Genomic DNA, 19,496 nt, shown 5'->3' on the forward strand with positions numbered 1-19,496 from the left:
CCCTAACGGAGCTGCGGTGCTCCTGGCACTGTCTTGGCATGGAGGCGTTTGCTGCCCTGCATCCAAGTCTTCAGAAGGAGAAAGAAAAACTGAAAGCAAGGGGGGGGGGGGGGGAACAATACAAAGAAGGAAGATTGAGTCTCCTCTGTCACCCCTTTCTGAGGTAAAGTGTCCAGCCAGCGTGAGCAAACATCCCAACCGTGCTTCCCTGCACTGGGAATTGCAGGGGGACGATGGCACCTCTCAGCACACAGGCTACTCCTCATCCCAACAGGCACCTTCTGGGGGTGGTGGCACTTTGGGCACAGTTTGACGGCACTTTGGGCACAGCTCGGTGGCACTCCAGGCTTCCGTTACAGTTTGCAGGTGCTTATTCCAAGAGTCACTGTCTCCAGCCTGCTGCTCGGTGGCTCTAGGAAGAGGAGGCTGGGATAGAGAGTCCATGGATGGTGTTTAGAGAGTCTGAAGATTTCCCCACGGGACTGGTAGGTTTTCTGTCCACCACTGCAAGAGAAGGGAAAAAGAGAATGCAACAGGAAGGCAGTGGATTGATGGACTCCAAGCACATCACTGCAGTCACATCTACGCACACATGGGCCTTCCTTCAACAGCCCCCCCAAGAGCAATGGGCCCCCCAACCCTTCTCCCCAGGCAAGGCACCCCATATTGGACCTCTCTATGGGAACTGGAGAGGAAAGGGGTGGATGTAGATGCCAAATAATGGTGGTAAGGACAGGCACCCTCACCATTGCCGCGGGGCCAGCTCTGCCTGGGGGGGTGACCCAGGCCCACCCCAGCCACACACAGAACACATCCCGTGGACTTCCTTAAAGCCTGTGGCTGCAGTGGCCTGGGAGGGACTGTGCCACCAGCACCAGGAAGGAGAATGGATCTGGACGCTGTGCCAGCTGTGGTCAGCCTCCTGCTGAGCTTCTCCCCATCCCTGGCTCATCCCAGGCACAACCTGGCCACAGAAAGCATCATGGTGCAGGGTCAGAGGCTGGCCCAGGCCCAGAGGATCCCCACACACAGGCTTTGGAAGATGGGACACGGAAGGTCCTGGGGCTGCTGCAGGCATCAGGATGAGCAGGAAGGGTTTTCTGAGGAAATAAGGGCTGTGAAGTCAGAAAAGTTCTGAATTGCAGAGTGAAACTGCTGAGTTTGTCTTTATTTTCACTTTCTTTCTTTCCTTCTCTCCTCCTGCCCCTTTTCCCCTTCTCTCTCCTTTTTTCCCTTCTCTCCTTTTTTTCCCTTCCCTCCTTTCCTTTCTTCCCTTCTATCTGTCCTTCCCTTCCCTCCTCCTTGCCTTCTTTTCCTTCTCCTCTCTTTTTCCTTCCCCTCTCTTCCTTTTCCTTATCTCCCTTTTTTCCCCTCTCTCCTTCCTGCCTTTCCTCCTCCTTTCCTTCTTTTTCCCTTCCCTCCTTTTGTTCCCCCTTTCCCTCCCTCCCTCTCTTCCCCTCTCTCTGTCCCTTCCCCTCCCTCTCCCCGCAAGATGCCGACGCGGGGCAGCACCGAGCTGGAGCCGGGCGGCTCCTCGGGAGCGGAGCAGGGCCCCGGGGCTGCTCCGTTCTTCCTCCAGCCCTCCTCGGGCCCGGGGGGAACGGCTCTTCCCATAGTCCCGTATTTGGGTTGTGGCAGGTAAGGAGCGGAACCAGAAAAGCGATTCGAAAGGAACTGAAGAGAAAATCAGCTTTTAAAGGGAAAAAAAAAAAAAAAAGGCACAAAATAAAATAAAAAAAAAAAAAACTAAAAAATTAAGACAAATTTTTTTTTGTTTTATATTTTTTTTAAAAAAAGCCCAAAACGCAAAACCAAGAAAACCACAAAGGTTTGAAGGAAGTCCATGGGCCTTTCGGCAAAGACAGCTTGAAGTCAGAAAACTGGCTCCAAGTCACTTAAAATACCTCGAAAATCACATTAAATCCCCGCAGTCATCTCTCCTCCGTTTTCTTCCTCCTTTCCTTCCTCACTCCTTTCTTTTCCCTTTCCTTTCGCACACTCTGTTCCCCTGTTGTATTTTCTTTCCCAAATAATTGGTTTACAATTATCCGTTTTCACCCATTGGCACTCGCAATAGCTCAGCCCCAGCGCAGCTGATGCTCTAACCCGCAGCAGGTTGTCTGCTTTAGAAAAGGCAAAGGGCGTGTGTGTATCTACATAAATACATATATACACATATACACGCATATAAAATAAAGCCATAAAATAATATCAAATAAACAAAAATGTAAAACCCCAGAAAACCAACAATAAAGAAATGAACTAATGAGTGGGAAATTAATCGCAAATGTGGACGAGAATAGCGAATCTAATACCGCGCAAGAGGAGAAGGACATCGCCGAGGGGTTAATACCCACAACAGCTGAGATGGGAGCTTTCAATCGAAAGCGCCTATCAAGGAAACGAACCTCGCTCCCATAAATGAGACGAAACAATTAAGGGGAGGTAAAAGGAACGCCCCAATTAATGCCTCGGGTATACGAACGCTCAATTCAACCCCCTCCCTGTGCCTGGCATAGGGAGTTTAAATACTCCCCAAAGCGGAGGATTTATAACATTAATATCGTCCAGCCCGGGTCGGACTGGGGGAAAGGGCCCCGATGTGAGGGGGGGGGCACAAATTCCGCCGAGAAGGCTATCCCTGCCCGGGATGGAGGGGATAATGGAATGCGGAGGATTGGCCTCAAATCCTCTCGCTTCTCTCTACAGGCGCAAATAACGAGGGAAAACGGGGCTCCAGGTTGCGAGTCAGACGGGGACCACCGTCGGGGGTACTGGCAGCTCACGGCTCTCAGGGGAAGCCGGGGGCACCGGGTTTGCCCGCGGCCGCCAGCCCATCTGAGCACCCCGATAACACCGGGGAGTGGGGGGGCAATATCACCGGTACCGGAAATATCCAGCGGGATAACCCCCTCCTGGGGACCCGCTCACCCCCTTCCTCCGTTTCTGCCCCTCTTGCTGAGGCCCCGGGGAGCCCGCACCCCCCGGTGCGTGTCCCCCGTCTCACCTTCCCTCCCGTGCTGCTTGAACGCCATCGCCGCGGCCAGGTCGCCGCCGTGGGTCGCCACGCCGGGGCCGTGGTGGGCCAAGGGGCTGCCCTGCGGCTGCCAGGGGTGCCCCGGGGGGATGTAGCCGCCGGGTGGGCCGCCGTAGACGCCGTGTTGGTTGGACGGGGGGTAGGCGCAGGCTGGAAGGAAGCTGCCCACCGACGACAGCCCCGGGGCCGGCTGCGGACAGGCAGAGAAACGCGTCGGGGACGGAGCACGAAACGGGCGCTGTCGGGGTTACCCCCACGGGGAGGTGGAGGGCGGAGGAGGAAAGGGAGCAACGGGAAATGCCCGTGCCCGTCCGCCGTGCGCGTGTCCAGCAGTTACCTGCGGGTATTTGATATCTCCCTCCATGGCAGCCTTGTCGATGCCGTTGACTGCCTGGCCCGGGGGAAACGCCGTCCTGTTCACGCTGGGCCAGTCTTCCATTTTTGGGGGGTAGGCAGACCCCTCTGTGCCAGCCAGAGCCCCTGCGAAGGAGAGCACGGACACCCCGTCAGCGTTACACCCCACTTCGGCCCCGGAGCTGGCCCCCGGAGCAGGGATTTGGGGTGAAACATGGGGAAAACAACGGTTTGCAAGTGCCCGTTCATGTAAACCCGATGAGGAGGGAGGGCGCAGATCCACCTCGCCTCCCAGTCCCTGCCGGCACCCTAGGGATACAGCCCGCTCCCCGCTAGAAGGCCCGGGAAAGGCTGGGATTCGGTGATTTAGATGCACCCTGTTTGGGGGAACTTGATGTGTTGTGTTCCACCCCCCCACCCCGAAAACACGGTCTCTCTGCTCACCCCCCGGTCGCTTCCACGTTCCCTATAATTTAGGAGGCCCAATTTCTCTTCTGACGAAGGAGATTTATAAAAGTGACATTGGAATTTTAAAGATAAATGATTATGCACGGAGGGAAACGCATGCGGTTGATTTACCCGGGCTTTTGGAAGGATAAAAGGACCCGCATTTCTCCCTCTCCCATCCTCCACGTCCCGTCCCGTCTGTCACCCTCGGAGCCGGCTGGGCAGGCGGGCCGAGGCTCGGGCCACGGGGATGGGAGCTGAAGGGGCGCCGGGCCTTCTCCCGGTTTGGTTTTCAGGAAAACCAGAGCGAACTCTCGGGGGAGATCCCGGGGAACACAGCGCCCGTTCTCCGAGAGTCTCGCCGCCTTCTTCCCCCCTCCTCTTTTTCCTCTCCCGGGTTGGTTTTCTCCCCCCTTTTTACCCCCCTTCCATGTTTTATTTTCCCCTTCGCAAAGGGAAATTCAGGCTCCGAATTTGCGGTCGGCAATCTATCATCCCTGAGAAAATATTTTCCACATTTTTCATAAAAAGTTCAAGATGTCTGAGCCTCGCCGCATCTCCCCCATCCTCCCCTTTCTCTTTCCCTCCCCTCCCGCCCCGTCCTTCCCGAGCGGGATGCTCCCAACCAAAGAATCAAAAATAGAATTAAAGCAAATAAAGCCGGGGGGGGGGGGTGTTGGGGGGGTGTTGTGGGGAGATGCTCGATACCCACCCGTCTGCTCCACGAAGGTGCGGATGCCCAGGATGTTGGTGACGGAGTGCGCCGAGGGCCAGGAGCGGGGCAGCCCGACGTGGGGAGCGCCGGGGTGAGCCCCCACCTTGGCTGCGGTCGAGGCCATGGGGCCGGGGTATGGGTACTGGTAGATGGGGCTGTACGGCAGGGCGGGCTGGGGGGGCGGCTGTTTGCTACCCTCGAAGGGGCCGGGCTGCGAGAGGCTGCCGATTTTGTTGCGCAGGATCCTGCTGATGGAGCTGACCGAGGGCACGTTGTACTTGTCGCAGACGCCGTCCGCCAGCAGCCGGTCGCGGATCTCCCAGGCGAAGATGCCGGGGTCGCCTTGCTTGTAGTCACGGATGTGCTTGACCACGGCCGGGGTGGTGACCCGCGGTTTGCTGCCGCCGATGGCCCCGGGCAGGATGGAGCCCGTCTCGTTGTAGCGGGCCAGGATCTTGCTGACGCAGCCGTGCGAGACGCGGAGCTGGCGGCTGATGTCGCAGGGCCGGATGCCGAGCTGCGCCAGCTCCACGATCCGCAGCCGCACCGCGTTCGGCAGCGGCCGCCCGTTGACGAAGACACCTCCCAGCTGGTTCACCTCCCCGTAGGTGTGCTCTGCACGGGCCGGACGCCGCGTTACCGACCACCGAGACACCGAGCAACGCGATACCGACCGGCGGCCCGCGAGGAGCAGGAGGCGGCGGGGACGCGAGGGGATGGGGACGGGGACACTGCGCCAGTCGCGGCCCGCCCCGCAGGTCTAGGAAAGGAAAAGAGGGGCAAAGGGGAAGGGAAAAAGGGGAGAAGGAGAAAGGAAAGGAAAAGGAAAAGGAATTAAAAAAAGGAAAAAGGGAAGGAAAAAGAAGACGGGAAAAGAGAGAAAAAGAAAAAGGAGAAAGAAGAGGGAAAACGGAAAAGAAACTTGAAAATAAAATTGAAATAAAAATTGAAAAAATGGAAACGAATGAAAAATAAGAACAAGAGAGAAAGGGAGAAAGAAAAAGAAACACAAGCAGGAAGAAAGGAAAGGAGAAATGAACGGGGTGGGGGAGAGAAATAAAGACAGGAACACGAAGGACAACAAAAAAGAAATAAAAGAGGGTGAGCGGAAAGAAAAGAGGTGAAAAAGAAGTGGAGCGGGGGAGAATAAGAAAAGACGGGGGAAAAAAGAAAGAATAGATTAAAAAAAGAGGAATAAAAAGAGATTAAAAATGGAGGAAAAGAGACAGAAAAAAGGATGGCGAAAGAAAAGAAAAAAAGAGGGGAAAAGACAGGAAAAAGAGAACTTAAAAAGGCAGCGGTGGAAAGGCCGGAAAAAAAAAAAAAAAAAAAAAGGAGAAACAACGAGAACTGGAGAAAGAACCGAAAGAAAAGAGCGGAGCGAAAGCGGAGGAAGGGAGCGCGGAGGAAAGGGGAGCCGAGCTCCCTCCCAGCCGGGCACGTCGTGCCGGACCCCCGCCCGCCGCCACGACGGCCCGGAGCGCCGCGCCGAAACCGGGGTCCCGTCCGTGCCCCGGCAGCCACGGGGCCCGGGGGCTCCCCTCACCCCCCAAACCCCGCCGCGGAGCCCGAACCGGAGCCCTCCCCTCTCCCGCCCGCCTTACCCATCGCCCGGCGCCGGGGCAGCGCCGCTCCGCCCGGGGAGGGGGCACCGCCTGCCCGCCGCGCCGCAGCCCCGGCCCCGGCATAGACGGGCCCCGGGAGCGGCGGAGCGCGGCCCGGCTGGGCTGGGCGGGCGGCGGGGGTGTCCTGGCGGCTCCGGGCCGGTTTCCCCCGCCGCTACTTGGGATCAATTTGACGTGGGAAACACGTCAATCCCGGCCGTCACGGCCGCGGGACGCCCATTGGCTCCCGCGCCGCCCCTAAATGGCCGCTGCCGCCGCTCCCCAGCTCTAAGGGGGGGAACGGGACGGGTTGGGACGGGAGGGGCCGGCACCCTCCCCCCCCCCCCATGCCCCTCTCCAAGCCCGCTTTAGGGCTGCGGGGAGGCAGAGAGGGGTCGATACCCCCCCCCCCCCCAGTTTGAGGCACACAGTCCGTCCGTCCGTCCCCCCCCCGCCGTCCTTCCCACGGGGGACGGGCACCTGCCCCTCCTCCAGCCCCGACGGCCGGGACCTGCGGGCAGGGACATCGCCGGGGCCCGGAGAGGGTGGTCAGAGTTTGGGGGTGTTCCTGGGGGGAGCTGCCGGTGCGGGGTCTGGGCATCTCCTCCACCTGGCTCCCCCCGCAGAGCCGCTGCATCGAAATCCGCCTGTTTCTTACCCGAGTAAGAATGCAGCCGAGTAAAACCGGGATGGGAGCGTGTCTGGCGGGGGAAGGGGGGGGTCTGTAGATTCCCTCTACAAGAAAGGTCGATGGGAAGGAAGATCGTGAGCGTTTCCCCGCAAACGACTGAAAGGTTGGGGGGAGAGTGGAAAACCGCCTCGCAGCCGGCCTCGGGCATTGTGTTTGCAGCCGCATCGAAAGCCGGCTCCTCCGGGGCTTTGAATTGAGGGTATGGGGAGAGCTGGGGGCAGCGGCTCCGGACAGCCCCGCTCTCACAGCCCCCCTCCCGCCCCGGACTGCGGCCGCCCCGTCGGCAGCGCGGACAGCGGCGGGCAGGAAGCAAACGGCGTTTCCTGCCAGGGGCACAGCATCGGTGCGGGGACAGGCACGGGGAGAACCCCACGCGGTGCCCACCCGGCTGCCCCTTCCCTTTACCCCCCCTATTCCCCAGCCGTGAGGTTAAACCCGTGTGCTCCCGCCGAAGGGTGCGTTGGAAACCGGTGGTCGGGGAAAGAGAACGAATCGATTAAAAAGCTGCTGAGAAGCGCAAAGGGACGAGTGACCCCGGTGTGCATCCCTCACTCACCGCACCATCAGGCTACAGCCTCCGGGGAGTGCCGTGGCCATGAGTTTGCCGTTCTCAGCTCCAGCGGAGCAGACAGGAGCTGCTGCCGGCAGCCGTGGGACGGAGGAAATCGAAAGGCGGCCGAGGAAACCCGCTGCCTTTCTCCCTGCCCTGGATTTGGGGGGGCAGGCGGGGGTCTCTTCCCACCGTCGGAAGAGCCTTTACCCCGGGGGCCGTGTCCAGCCCGCAGCCCGGCTGTCCCGCCGCAGCGCGCCAGGGGCCGGAGAGGGCTGCTCTTAGCCGGGGGTCGGAAGAGGCCTGCCGGGCTCGGCTCCTGAACACCCCCCGAGTCCCTCAGGGCCGCTTCTCCCTTGGAGGAGCCCCGGCGCTGCAGCACCCCCGGGCAGCCCGACGGCGCGGCGGGACCGGGGGTAGCGGTGCCTGCTCCGGAGCCCCGGCCCGGGCTCTCCCGAGCCCACCCGCCCCTCCTCGGCCGAGCCAACCTTTGTCTCCCTCTGTTGGGAAGCGCGGAGAAACCCGCGGGCCGGATCCGCGGTGAGGGGCGGAGGGCAGGAGCCGTGGGCCCCGGGAGCACCGCGCCCCACTGCACCCCTCCGGGGCTTCCCCCGGGCCTCGGCTCCTGTCCGGAAGGGACAAGGGTTTGGCATCGTTACAGGGGACGGGAGACGGGGCTGCGGGGCTGCCGAGTATCGGTGCGATAGTCCGACCCGTCCCAGGCGGGTGTGAGGGAAAATAGCGGGGAAGGGAGAAAAGAGAAATGGAGAAGAAAACGAAGAGGGAAAAGGGGTACAAAATGAATCAGAAGGGAAAGCCTAATAAAAAGAAAACGAAAACAGAAAAGAAGAAAGAGGAGAAGGAAAATAGGAACAAAAAGAAAACCGAGAAGGGAAAGAAGGAGAAAACAGAAGCGAAGAGTTATGAGAAGAAAGAATATAAAGAAAAAGAAAGGTAAAATTAGAAAGAAAAAATAAAGGAGGAGGGAAAGGAAAAAAAGAGAAGAAAGAAGAGGAAAAGGAGGAAAAAATAAAAAGAGGAAAATAATAAGTTAAATAAAAAACAAAAACTAAAAAATTAAACAAAAAAATAATTCGATATAAGAACAAACGAAATTTAAAAAAAAAGAAAAAATAAAAACGAAAAAAAGGAGAAAGATAAAAAGAAAAATGAAAGATTTTAAAGGTGAAAAAAGAAAATAAAAGGGAAAATGAAAAGGGAAATAGTTAAAAGGAAGGAAAGAAAAAGAGCAAGGCAAGAGGAAAAGCCGGGGGGCTCCGGGAGGCCGGGGGCAGCGGGGCCGGCGCAGGGTCGGGGGTTCTCCTCTCCGCGGGGAAACGCTCTGGGAGGGAAGGGAGAGGAGCTCAGGGCCGGAGGGAAGCCCCGGTCCTTGTCCCGTTCCTTGTCCCTATCTCCCTCTCGGGGCCGGGGCCGGGACCAGGGCCAGGGCCAGGCTGCTCGGGGCCGGCAGACCCGGGTGCACTCCATGGCTCCTCACCGGCGCTTCCCGCTGGGCTCAGAAACGGACAAAACCCTTCCCCATCGGCACCCTTTTCCCCTCGCCACTGCTGTGCCAGCAGCTCAGAAACCCCTCAGTTTAACCCCACTTGCGAAAGCTGCTGGGCATCGGTGCCCGCGTCCCCGCCGAGCCCCCCAAAGCGCTGGGCTCCGTGCGGGAGATGCACGGCTCCGCAGCGAGATCTCTGCTGGATAAGGTCGGTACCAGCAGCGAAGCAGGTACCCCCGAAAGCCTTTTAAACAGAAACACCAGGATTATTGCCCCGCTGCAGGAGCTGGGAACCGGTACCGTTAAAGGTGGGGGCTCCCGTGTGTGCCCCGTTGTTTGTTCTATATTCGTTAAGGAATCAGAGCCTCTGCGGCTCTTGGAGGGGATATTTAGTTTATGGAGCTCATTTTCTGCCACAGTCCATCAATCAAAACAGGAAAATCCCGTCGCAGCGGGTTCAAAACAGGCTCCCATTCCCCAAAACGAAGCACAACGCTTCTCTCTCGCAAAAAGAAGCCGGGTGCGAGTGCGTTTTGTGTCGCAGGATTACTCCTGACAGTCTCCTTCCCCGAGCCTTTTGACACTGGTTTAATACAGAGCTGAACAGTCCCGCTGCCGCGAAAGAAACTGCTTCAGTTTGCTGGAGAACAGGCGTTGAGGGCTCGGAGGAGAAAAATCATCCTTCAAAGCTCTGTGTGCTGTCTGAGCCACTTTGTGTAAGCATCTATTTCGGTTTGGTAAAGGCCACAGGTTGGGTAATTAACAATAACTCGGTTTCATTTGTCAAAAGCGATTTAGGTCTATAAAATATACCCCTCTGCAAGCCAGAAAGCTCCATAACTCCTCGTGGAGAGAGAAAAAAAGGCAAAAATCCTGGAGTTTTAAGCTTGGGTTTTTTTTTTTCCTAAAGATTACATTTTTCATCACAGATTCTGAATGGGAAAAAGATATCCTGGATCCTTAATACGCTCTAATTCTTGTGTAAAACGTTGCTGATGTAAGGACAACAGAGATTATTTGTAATTATTGCCATTGCTTAAATAAGCAGCGGTGGATACAAACTACTTTTCTTTTTACACACATCATCCTGATTTTCTTCTCCCTTTCTGCCTGCAAAGCATCTCGGACCGCTTGTGAGTTACTGCGTGTGGATTTGAAACTTCTTTGCACGCCCTGAGAAGCAATGCAGGCAGTGGGAGAGCTTTTTAGCTACAGTCTGGATCCCTCCATCTGCCACCAGCTATGGAGGTGCAGTCACCACCTTGCCTCACTAGTACTGAAGCAGTAAGAACACAAAGCAATATGAGAGGAGCATTGAAGGAGCCCCAACGCTAACGGCACGCAGAGGTCTCGCTGCAGGGGAGCCTGTTGGGAGAAGCCGGCAGCGGGACGGGACTGCCTGCTCTGGCTGTGCCTCAAAGGAAGGGGTGAAGCCAAGCCTCTGCCTTGCAAAGGCTCAGTCCTGCTCCAAGACATCTGCCAGGCGTATGGAGACAGCTGGCTCGCAGGAATGGCTTCATGGAACGCTGGGATCAGTGTTGAGATTCAGTTCAGATGGATGGGGATGGTGTATCCCCGCTCCTCATTGCAGCAGTGGGGGTCCTTGGGGATAGGAGCCTTGACTTTGACCACTCGGAATGCTCACCCAGCACAGCGCTGAGAACAGACAGTCCTTGTGGCACTGGTGGGAGCTGTAGGTGCTGTGAGAAACAACGAGCACTCACATAAGGTCCTTGTCTCCTGCCTGCCCCAAGCCCTCAGGACTCGGCAACAGCCTCTCCATTTGCTATGGTGAATATTTCATTGGTCCTACAGTGAAAGAGAAACAGAAAAACCCCTTCCAAATATTTTCCTATAGATTAAGGTCCTGCTTAACGCTAAGCCCATATGGAAGCCTTTGCCTGAGCGTAAATCTTTGCAAGATCAGCCTATTAGCTCGTGCCCAACTTTGCAAACAAGCACCGCACGTGCTCGCAGACAGAAGGGATGAAGGGCTGCTCAACCTAGTCCTTTGTTTTCTTACTGGAATGGTTTTCTCATGACCATAATGAAGTGGGAAGGCCGCACGCTTGGCAAGGGAAAGGGATGTTAAGTTGTGCTGGTGGAAAAACACATCGCGTAGGCTGAAACAGCACCGGGTCGTCTTGTTGCATTTGGCACCGTGTGCACAGAGCGGCTGCACGCTGGATGGTGCGCACGTGGCCTCAGGAGAGAACAGGGAATCTCCTCCTTGTGGAAAATATTTGGGATGAGATTTGGGTATCTTTACTCACGCTTAATTCCAACGGGCTTTATGGCGTGGATCTGTCTGGCGCATCACCCCCAGGCTCTCGGAGGAGGTTCTCCATCGGTTTGGAGCTGGATCCGCTCATCCGTAAGGAGTCCTGGGAAAGGAATATGGGGAGAGAAAGGAAGGGATGAACGTCAGGGTGACCAAAGCCAATGGTTCGGAATTAAAATAGGATAAACAATTGGTTAGGATCTTATGGAGGAATAACCTGCCCTGCCTTTCAGAGAGCAATGAGGTCCATGAACCTGAAGAAAAGGTCTCACCTGAGGCTCATCCTCCTGGATGTCAAAACCAGCCAGGACAACTCCAGTGGGAAACCCTGACCCCCACTTTGCCCATCACCTGCTCCCCTGGCTGCAGAGACAGCCCTGGCAAAAGAAAGGAGCTTGCCTCATGCATTTTGCTCCGTGCCTGGCTTGGTGTTACAGGTGGTGAAGGATGTAATAGGTTAAACTTTATAGCATTGAGCTGTGAATAAAACGTGTCTCCTGCAGCTCTTTACGACCTGGTGCCACACTTCATAGCTCTTAACGGGGGTTTGAGGTGTGTGCTCGGCGTGTTGACCCAGTAAGCCAAGAGCTATGCTTCACGGTGTTGTACCAAAGCATCTCACAGTGTTCAGAGCCATTTAGTGGCAGGTAAACTCTTTTCAGGGATCATTTCACAGCAGAAAGTTGTAGCAATATGAAAACGCACCGAGGTAGCAAGGCAGGAGCGAGGTAAGCAGAGAATGTTATAACCATCATAAAGACTCTGACTAATCATCACAAAGCTCTGTTTATTTCTCCTGTACGTGGCACGGGGGATATAAAGTGGGATTTACAGCACTGTGAAGAGCTGCCTTGTCCATTCTAGCCCCTGAATCACCTCTCAAGGGACAGCTCCAGTGACTCTCCCTTTGCTTCTCATTCCTGCCTGCCCGTGCTGGCAGAGCGCTGCTTGCACAAGGCCCTTACAATTAAAGATGGTGATGGTGGGGGGGAAATACCTGATTTTCACTGCCCTGGACACTGAGCAAAGACTAAGGGTGGGCACTGCAAGCAGCAGGCTGCACTGCATGAAGGCACAGCCTTCCCTCCTCCTAGGGGAGCAACAGGTAAACCCTGCAGTTCACCCCTCTCTTTGGTCCTGCACTTGTTTAGTAAGTCCCTAATCAAACATTGCCAGCTCTTGGAGCTGGTTTGCCAGGTTTGCCCACACTCTCCTTCCCTTCCACCTGGCCACAGCAACACACCATGACCGGAGTACAAAGCTCCTGGGGTAAGCAGGGCTTTTCTCAAGGCTTCATCTCAGCCAGGAGCTCTCTGTGTAGCTTCAGGACCAAAACCATGGCATGGCCGGAGGGATGAGGAGGAAGGACCTTCAGGTCCTCTCATCCCCTTTGCTCTGAGAGGCATAGAACCATAGAATAGTTAGGGTTGGAAAGGACCTTAAGATCATCCAGTTCCAACCCGTGCCATGGGCAGGGACACCTCAGGCTAAACCATGGCACCCAAGGCTCTGTCCAACCCAACCTTGAACACTGCCAGGGATGGAGCATTCACGGCATGCTGCATCCATGGTCCTTGGCCAAAGATGGGTCTGGTGGCACAGCCATGGTCCTTTTCCTGTGCTACAGGAAGGAGGGGAAGCTTGGGACATGGCTGGTAATGATGCTTTGGACTTCAAATATAAAAGGTGAAGATCAATACCTGAAGATGAGTCTGTGTAAGACACTTTCCTACCCTTCCTGGTGAAGCCAGGGTCTGATACTGGTTTTATGCCCTGCTCCCATAATAAAAGCACTCATAGATAGTGACCGGTGCTGCACAGCATCAGTATCAAATGGGATCATGTTCAGACATGGATTATTTTTGAATGGCAGTGATTGCTCAATTCCCTTCATCTCGCTGAATACACAGGACTGCCAAACCCAATGAAAATAACCCCCAAAACAGCTATTTATGTTCCTATAAACTGTTTTCATTGAAGTCTTTCTCTAGAGGGAGAAAAAGTCCTTTAAGCAAAACGGGTCTTTTTTTGTTTTGGAGGGTTGTGGGTTTGAGTAGAAATGTTTTAAGGTGCAAAAGATGGGTTTCTGACTGTATTTCTTTGACAGATAAGAGAAAATGCCCAGTCCTACAGATGGGAAAGCTTTCATTTAAGGGAAAAGGCAAAACATTCTGATCTCTCTGGTTCGGTTTGAAGGGAGCTGCTCTGTTAGTTTGCTTTGAAAGAGAGGAAAACCCCTCCTAGCTTGTTTCATCTCGGGTTTTTCCTGTACGAGAGGCACAGCCTTTTGCAGTAGTCTCTTATAAAGAACATACTCGTGGTGCTGGCCTGCAGCTGTAGGGGCAGATGGAGCAGGAGAGCTGCTGAATAACACGATGGCGCTTTCACAGCCACTTCTTCAAACCATTCCCAATGTCCTGAAGCTTCCCATCTCCTCCCAGCCCCTCCTCACCTCGGTGTCCGTCCTTGCAGGCAGAGCCCAGAGCTACCAGACTTGTTAGCACAGGCACGCGTCGGGCTATAGCTGACACAGATGTCATTTGAAATCAGATACTGCGTTAGAGCTGCTGCAGCACGTCAGACAGAAGGTGCAGAGCCCCCTCCACCCAGAAATGGGCATAAGAAGACCTTTTCTTGCTCTGTCCCCTCCCAAGAAAGCTCCAAAGTAGCTGATTTTGTTTTGGATAACACGCCATTGGGTTTAACCTACCTACATTTGGCTGATCCTACGAGCATCAGCAGGCAGGGGGGAGCTGGGAGGTGAAAGCAGACCCAATGAGGAGCCGATGGGCACTTGCAGCAGCTTCATCATGCAGGAAGCCCGGCATCTTCCAGGGAGCCTGCATGGACCCGGCAGCTCCTTCCTCCTGTTGAACCTGTGCCCGCGATATCAGCTCCTAAAGGTTTTAAGCAACACATGAAGCATGGTGCATGTCTGCTGGACGCTGCTGCTGCTTTCCTGGAAAAGCAGTGGCAGGAAGGAGCAGAGAGTGTTGGAATGGGAACATCTGCATCTCTGGCTGCCATCGGTGGGATGGGGAGCACGGGCTGCAAACAAAAAGCGTGTTCTTTCTGGAATTCCCCCTCTGAATCGAGCACCGCTCCTGTAGGGTTGAGTGCAGGTTGGTTGAGTTATTGTGTGCTGTGGGACGCGTGCAATGCCAGAAGCAACAGCAGTATAGCCCTTTGCTGTTCCTGAATCCAACCTGAACAGCTCTGCTCTGCATGTGAGGATTTATTTGAGCAGCAGGTCTGGTACAGACCTTATTTCCCTCTGTCTTTGTGCATTCCTCCTTCTCCAGAAAGGATTTGGGGGGGGGGTTAGCAGCGCTCCAGCCTCATTGGGACCAACAGCCACTGGCTTGGGATGGGCAAAGCCAGCCCCAGTCCCCATGGTGTGCCCCAAGTGCCAAATCCTTCCCTCTCCTCCACACCCCGAGGTTCTCCTTCAGACCAGGACCAAGCGAGTTTGATCCCTGTGGAAAGCCAGGCCAGTAATTGGGATAAAATGAGAACGAAACAATGTTAAAGGAAAATGGAAGCACAGTTTGTGAAGGCTGCACACAAACAATGCTTCCTGCTACGAATTCAAAGCCATCAATAGCTGAGTGCTTTCAGGGCACAGTATCTATTCTGTTTCCCATTTATATGCTAGAATTGTGGTAGATGTCAGGAGAATTTAATACACATGATGTAGGCATATGAATGAGCTGGATCCTTTTCTGGGAACAAGTATTCATAAGTCTCCATGTGGTTCCACATCTACAAAGACATGGGTATTTATTTCATGAGATCTGGACTCCATTTCAGGCAAGAAAAATCCCACTAAAGCCAATGGGGAATCTTTCTGTTCACGTCAATGGATCTCAGAGCCCTGATTCAGGAATGCACTTAAAACACATGCTTAACTTTAAAGCCAGGCTTAAGTCTCACCGAAGGCCATTAGATGTAAGCGTATGCTTCTGCTGAAAGATGAGGAATTTAAACAAGCATTTATGTGCTTACCTGAACCGGAGCTGGGCTCGTGCTCACAGCAGAGAGAAGCTGAGGCTCGTAAAAGCAATACTTCAGGAATAGCACACATTGGAAGTTTTACGGGTCCAGGTTGTCAGCCTGCATTATCCAGCCAGCAACAGGGGGAAAAGCTCTTTCACAAAGGCAGGGCTTCCGTTTCCCAGAGCTTTTGGGGTAAGCACCACCAGTTTGCATGGCCCCATGCTCTAGCCAGACAGTTTTAGGTGAGGCTGCCCTGTTCTTCCCTTCTTGGCCATCATTTCCCTTGTGAATGAAGCTCAGGGGGTGATTTTCATCACTGCCACCACAGGGAGAAAGGCACCTCTGTCTGCTCCCAGGAAGCACTCAGGTATCAGTAAAGCTGGAGAGGGGCTTGGGACAAGGGCCTGTAGGGACAGGCCAAGGGGAATGGCTTGAACCTGCCCGAGGGGAGACTGAGCTGAGCTCTTAGGCAGAAGCTCTTCCCTGTGAGGGTGCTGAGGCGCTGGCACAGGGTGCCCAGAGAAGCTGTGGCTGCCCCATCCCTGGCAGTGTTCAAGGCCAGGTTGGACACAGGGGCTTGGAGCAAGCTGCTCCAGTGGAAGGGGTCCCTGCCCGTGGCAGGGGTTGGAGCTGGAGGAGCTTTAAGGTCCCTTCAACACAAACCAGGCTGGGATTCTGTGATTCTATCTCAGGTTCACTCCTTGCCAGCATAAAACCATCAGTTCCTCCCCAAACCCCTCTCTCTGAAGCAGCCTGGCTTTGCCTGGGGGAGTGGAGGAAGCCCCAGCAGGTGCCACAAGCCCCCCTGGGGTAATAGCCTGGACCAGGCATCACCCCCCCCATGCACACAATGCATTTGAAAGAGCACATGCAAGTCCTGCAGGAGCCCGGTGGCTTTGCATCCCTACCTGTGTACAAGCTGCTCCAGCCAGGACGCAGGGAGAAGGTGCTTTATCCCTGGCAAATAACATGGGCAGGTTAAAAACTGAACCTCCAGCTCAGGCAGGGATTCCCTGCTCTGCCCGTTGGGTCGGACCCAGGGGTGGGAGTGATGGATGTCACGTTGTCTGCTCTTCTCTATCCTTTTTCCCCCTTCCCAAGCCCCCACCCTGCCTTTTAGCACCCTGCAGCAGAGTGAGTGACCTGCTCGGGGCTCTGGGCTTCAACATGTGCAGTGATTAATGTCCTCAGGATTAAGTTCCTCTGATTTAAACCAACCGATAATGGCTAATAAGGGGAAACATCCCTATCATAAACACTGCTTTGGCATTTACCATTTGAAATAATTTATATTCTCTGGTCTAGTGGGTTTGTATCACCAGACTTAATGACTGTTTCTGTTTAATTTTCAGATGCTTAATTGCAGTAGAACACTTCAACACCATTAAATTAAAACAAGCTACCAGCTTTTCCTTGCCTACGCTGCTGGCCTGGCTCCAAGTGACATTTAAAGCGATCTCAGATGTTTTCTTCCTGCCACACAGGCTGCTCGCCTCCAAACAAAAAGCGTGTGGACGCGTCAGGTACCTACAGCCACAGACGTGGGAGCATCAAAACAGCTGCCAGCAGGAGGCAAGTGGGGTGAGGCTTGGTAGCCACAGCTGCTTGCCCTCCTCTGGAGCAGGTCTGTGGTACCTGGTCATGCTGATGGCTGAGATGCTGCTGAGTGAAAGGGTTGGGGCACAGAAGGACCCCAAAATGGGAGTAGAACAGAGAAAGGAGCTGTCAGCCCCCAACCTTTTAGACACCCCCCCCTTCTCCAGCCCAACGCAAGCTCTGCTGGGCCCGTGCTGAAAAAGATCCTGTTGAGAGGTTTTATCTTGGGCAATTTCACATCTTGGAGCAAATTTTCCAATGTGGAAGTACTTTGGGTATCAGGTACCTATTAAAAATGAGTAAGAGGAAATGGAGTTGCTCCATAAGCTAATATTGTTTGGTAATGGATGTTTAGAGTTAGTATGTGTCTTTACAACATCATTCATAGGGGCATTGTTTGCTTCTGACAGTTTTGCTTTTAAGATGAATGTGCTTATGAAAACCTTGTGCACTGCTCCATGAGGCAAGCTCGGAATCCATCAGCAATACCATGGCCATGACACAATGCTGGGAGAGCAAAGCAAATGACAAACAGAGTCGGGGGGGGGGGTGTCAGAGACCAGTGTGTGTTGAAGAGAAATGAGCTGAAGCGAAAGCTGGCCCCGCTCCAGCCACCCTTCCTGTTCTGCTGTTGGCACTGCCCGAGGAGAGGGAGACAGTAAAAGTACATGGGAAGCAGTGAAAGAAAACAAATTAATGGGGGGGGGGGGGGAGAAAATAACTGAAACCTGCTCGTGTTTGGGCTCTTTTTAGCAAACAAGCACATGGAAAAATCACATAAAGTTTAAAGAGAGCCTCAGCCAAGCATGCTTGTTAGACACAGAGAGAATTTCGTCGGAGATCAGCGGAAACAATGCAATTAGAGGCGAGTTGCATTTAGCGTGTTGGGATGGCATCCAGTTGACGTGCATCCTTGTGGAAATTCAAACATCATGGAGCAGACCCTGAGCTACTCCCAACTGCTAACGCTGTGCTGGGCTTTGTGTTTCTTTCATGGGTGTTTGACTGTTTGCTCACCCAACCCTGATGAGACGAGGTGAGATGAGAAGGCTGGGTTGAGGGTTACATGCTCTAGTTGGATGCAGAGGAGCCGAGAGCCTTGCAGGAGGTACGAAGCCATCAGTGGTGGGCGATGGTGGTGCTCAGCCTGCCCTAGCAAGGAGCTGCAGGTGAAGAGGATGCCAACATGCTGCTCCATAGGGACATGTCTTTCCCGCACCCCTAAAGACAGCTGAGAAAATGGGGTGAAAATGGGTGACATCTGGAGGAAAAAAGTTAAACATTGCTCTTACTTGGGCAAAGGTGGAGTCCGTGTCCTGGTCATCTACAGGAATCACAGAACCCCAGCCTGGTTTGGGTTGGAAGGGACCTTAAAGCTCCTCCAGCCCCAACCCCTGCCACGGGCAGGGACCCCTTCCACTGGAGCAGCTTGCTTCAAGCCCCTGTGTCCAACCTGCCCTTGAGCACTGCCAGGGATGGGGCAGCCACAGCTTCTCTGGGCACCCTGTGCCAGCGCCTCAGCACCCTCACAGGGAAGAGCTTCTGCCTAAGAGCTCAGCTCAGTCTCCCTCGGGCAGGTTCAAGCCATTCCCCTTGCCCTGTCCCTACAGGCCCTTCTCAGAAGTCCCTTCTCCATGGTCAGCTGCTGCCACTTTGCAGAGCACAAACTGCCTCTTCTTTAGGATGCTTGCATCCCAAAACACAACTTGGTGAAGCCACAATGCCTGTTTCCCTGTACCACTTCCCAGGGTGGGTCAGCTGCAGGAGGGCTCGGGTTTCTGCTCTTCATCAGCTGCTCCATCACTTCTCACCATGGTCACTTTGAGGGTAGATGTTTGCAAAGCTGGTCTGGCTCGGGAAGGAGGAGCAGGATGAGACGAGAGCCACCACATCCCCACCTCCAGCTTCACCTGAAGAGCAACAGCAAGCAACTGCCTGTTTGGTAGGAAAGCGACTCCTGAAGGGGATATCTTTCACCTCTTTGTGACTTCTTGCACAAATACATCATCCTTCAACACCTTTTTGTTGACAAAATCTCTGTCAATACAGCCTGAACTTCAGACTTGATACCATCTCTGTATCAAGAGGAACCGGTTGCACCAGAAGTGCTGCTGTAAGCAATGTCTGTGTAGAAGCCCAGCCCCGATATTGGGGTTACATGCAGTTTGCTTTGTGAAAGGGCATTTCTCATTGCAAACCAAGCTGTGGTGCAGGGCAGCCAAGGCTCTTTGAAGTGGCAGCTGATGTTGAGCTGCTCCATGAGGGTATTTCTAACACAAAACACCTTTGAAATACCCTCTTTCTTCCATATGCAAAGCACAGAGAATAAGCTTTGGGTTCTACTGCTATGGAGGTGCTTTGCGGGGCCCCAGATGCTCAGTCTGCTGACAGCAGCAACAGCCTTCATTTCCCAAAGCAAAGCCAGCAACAAGATCAAATGCAATCAACCATGTAAAAGAGGAGGCAGCAGAAAGCTTACCCAGGGAAGAGCAGCTTTCAGGACACCGAACACTGAAAAACCCAGTCTGTGATGTGCTGCTTGAGCCCATTCTGGAACAAAACCACCTGCAACCTGCAGCACCTTCATTCCTTGTTCAGATCCAGGCAGTTTTAGGGGAGACACAACCCAGGCCATACCTGCAGGAGGTTGGGAAAGCCATGGGGGCCCACAGCTTTGTGCTTGCACTGACCTCAGTGCCACATACCCATGAAGAAAGG

At 54.3% G+C, this 19,496-nt stretch overlaps 1 protein-coding gene across 1 annotated transcript; it reads right to left on the bottom strand.

Moving 5' to 3' along the window:
* Positions 1-320: 320 nt before the first annotated feature.
* On the bottom strand, positions 321-6,272 carry PAX1 (paired box 1). The gene is made up of 5 exons (XM_061461849.1): positions 6,158-6,272; positions 4,551-5,168; positions 3,375-3,517; positions 3,008-3,227; positions 321-504 (listed from the first exon to the last, which is right to left on the bottom strand). Exons 1-5 carry the CDS (start codon positions 6,159-6,161, stop codon positions 413-415), a joined length of 1,077 nt encoding a protein of 358 aa, XP_061317833.1. The 5' UTR covers positions 6,162-6,272; the 3' UTR covers positions 321-412.
* Between the last annotated feature and the right edge of the window lie 13,224 nt (positions 6,273-19,496).

This window comes from Pezoporus flaviventris, unplaced genomic scaffold (assembly GCF_033815535.1).
Source record: "Pezoporus flaviventris isolate CSIRO_AGI_PZ_B2104156 unplaced genomic scaffold, CSIRO_AGI_Pfla_v1 ptg000031l, whole genome shotgun sequence".
Taxonomy (NCBI): domain Eukaryota; kingdom Metazoa; phylum Chordata; class Aves; order Psittaciformes; family Psittacidae; genus Pezoporus; species Pezoporus flaviventris.

Bases quoted from the DNA above. Each gene is read 5' to 3' on its own strand.
- PAX1 (XM_061461849.1), bottom strand. The intron at 3,228-3,374 runs GTAACTGCTGGA...GCCTGTCCGCAG, and splicing joins GAGATATCAAATACCCGCAG to CCGGCCCCGGGGCTGTCGTC. The intron at 505-3,007 runs GTGAGACGGGGG...CTTCTCTTGCAG, and splicing joins CAAGCAGCACGGGAGGGAAG to TGGTGGACAGAAAACCTACC.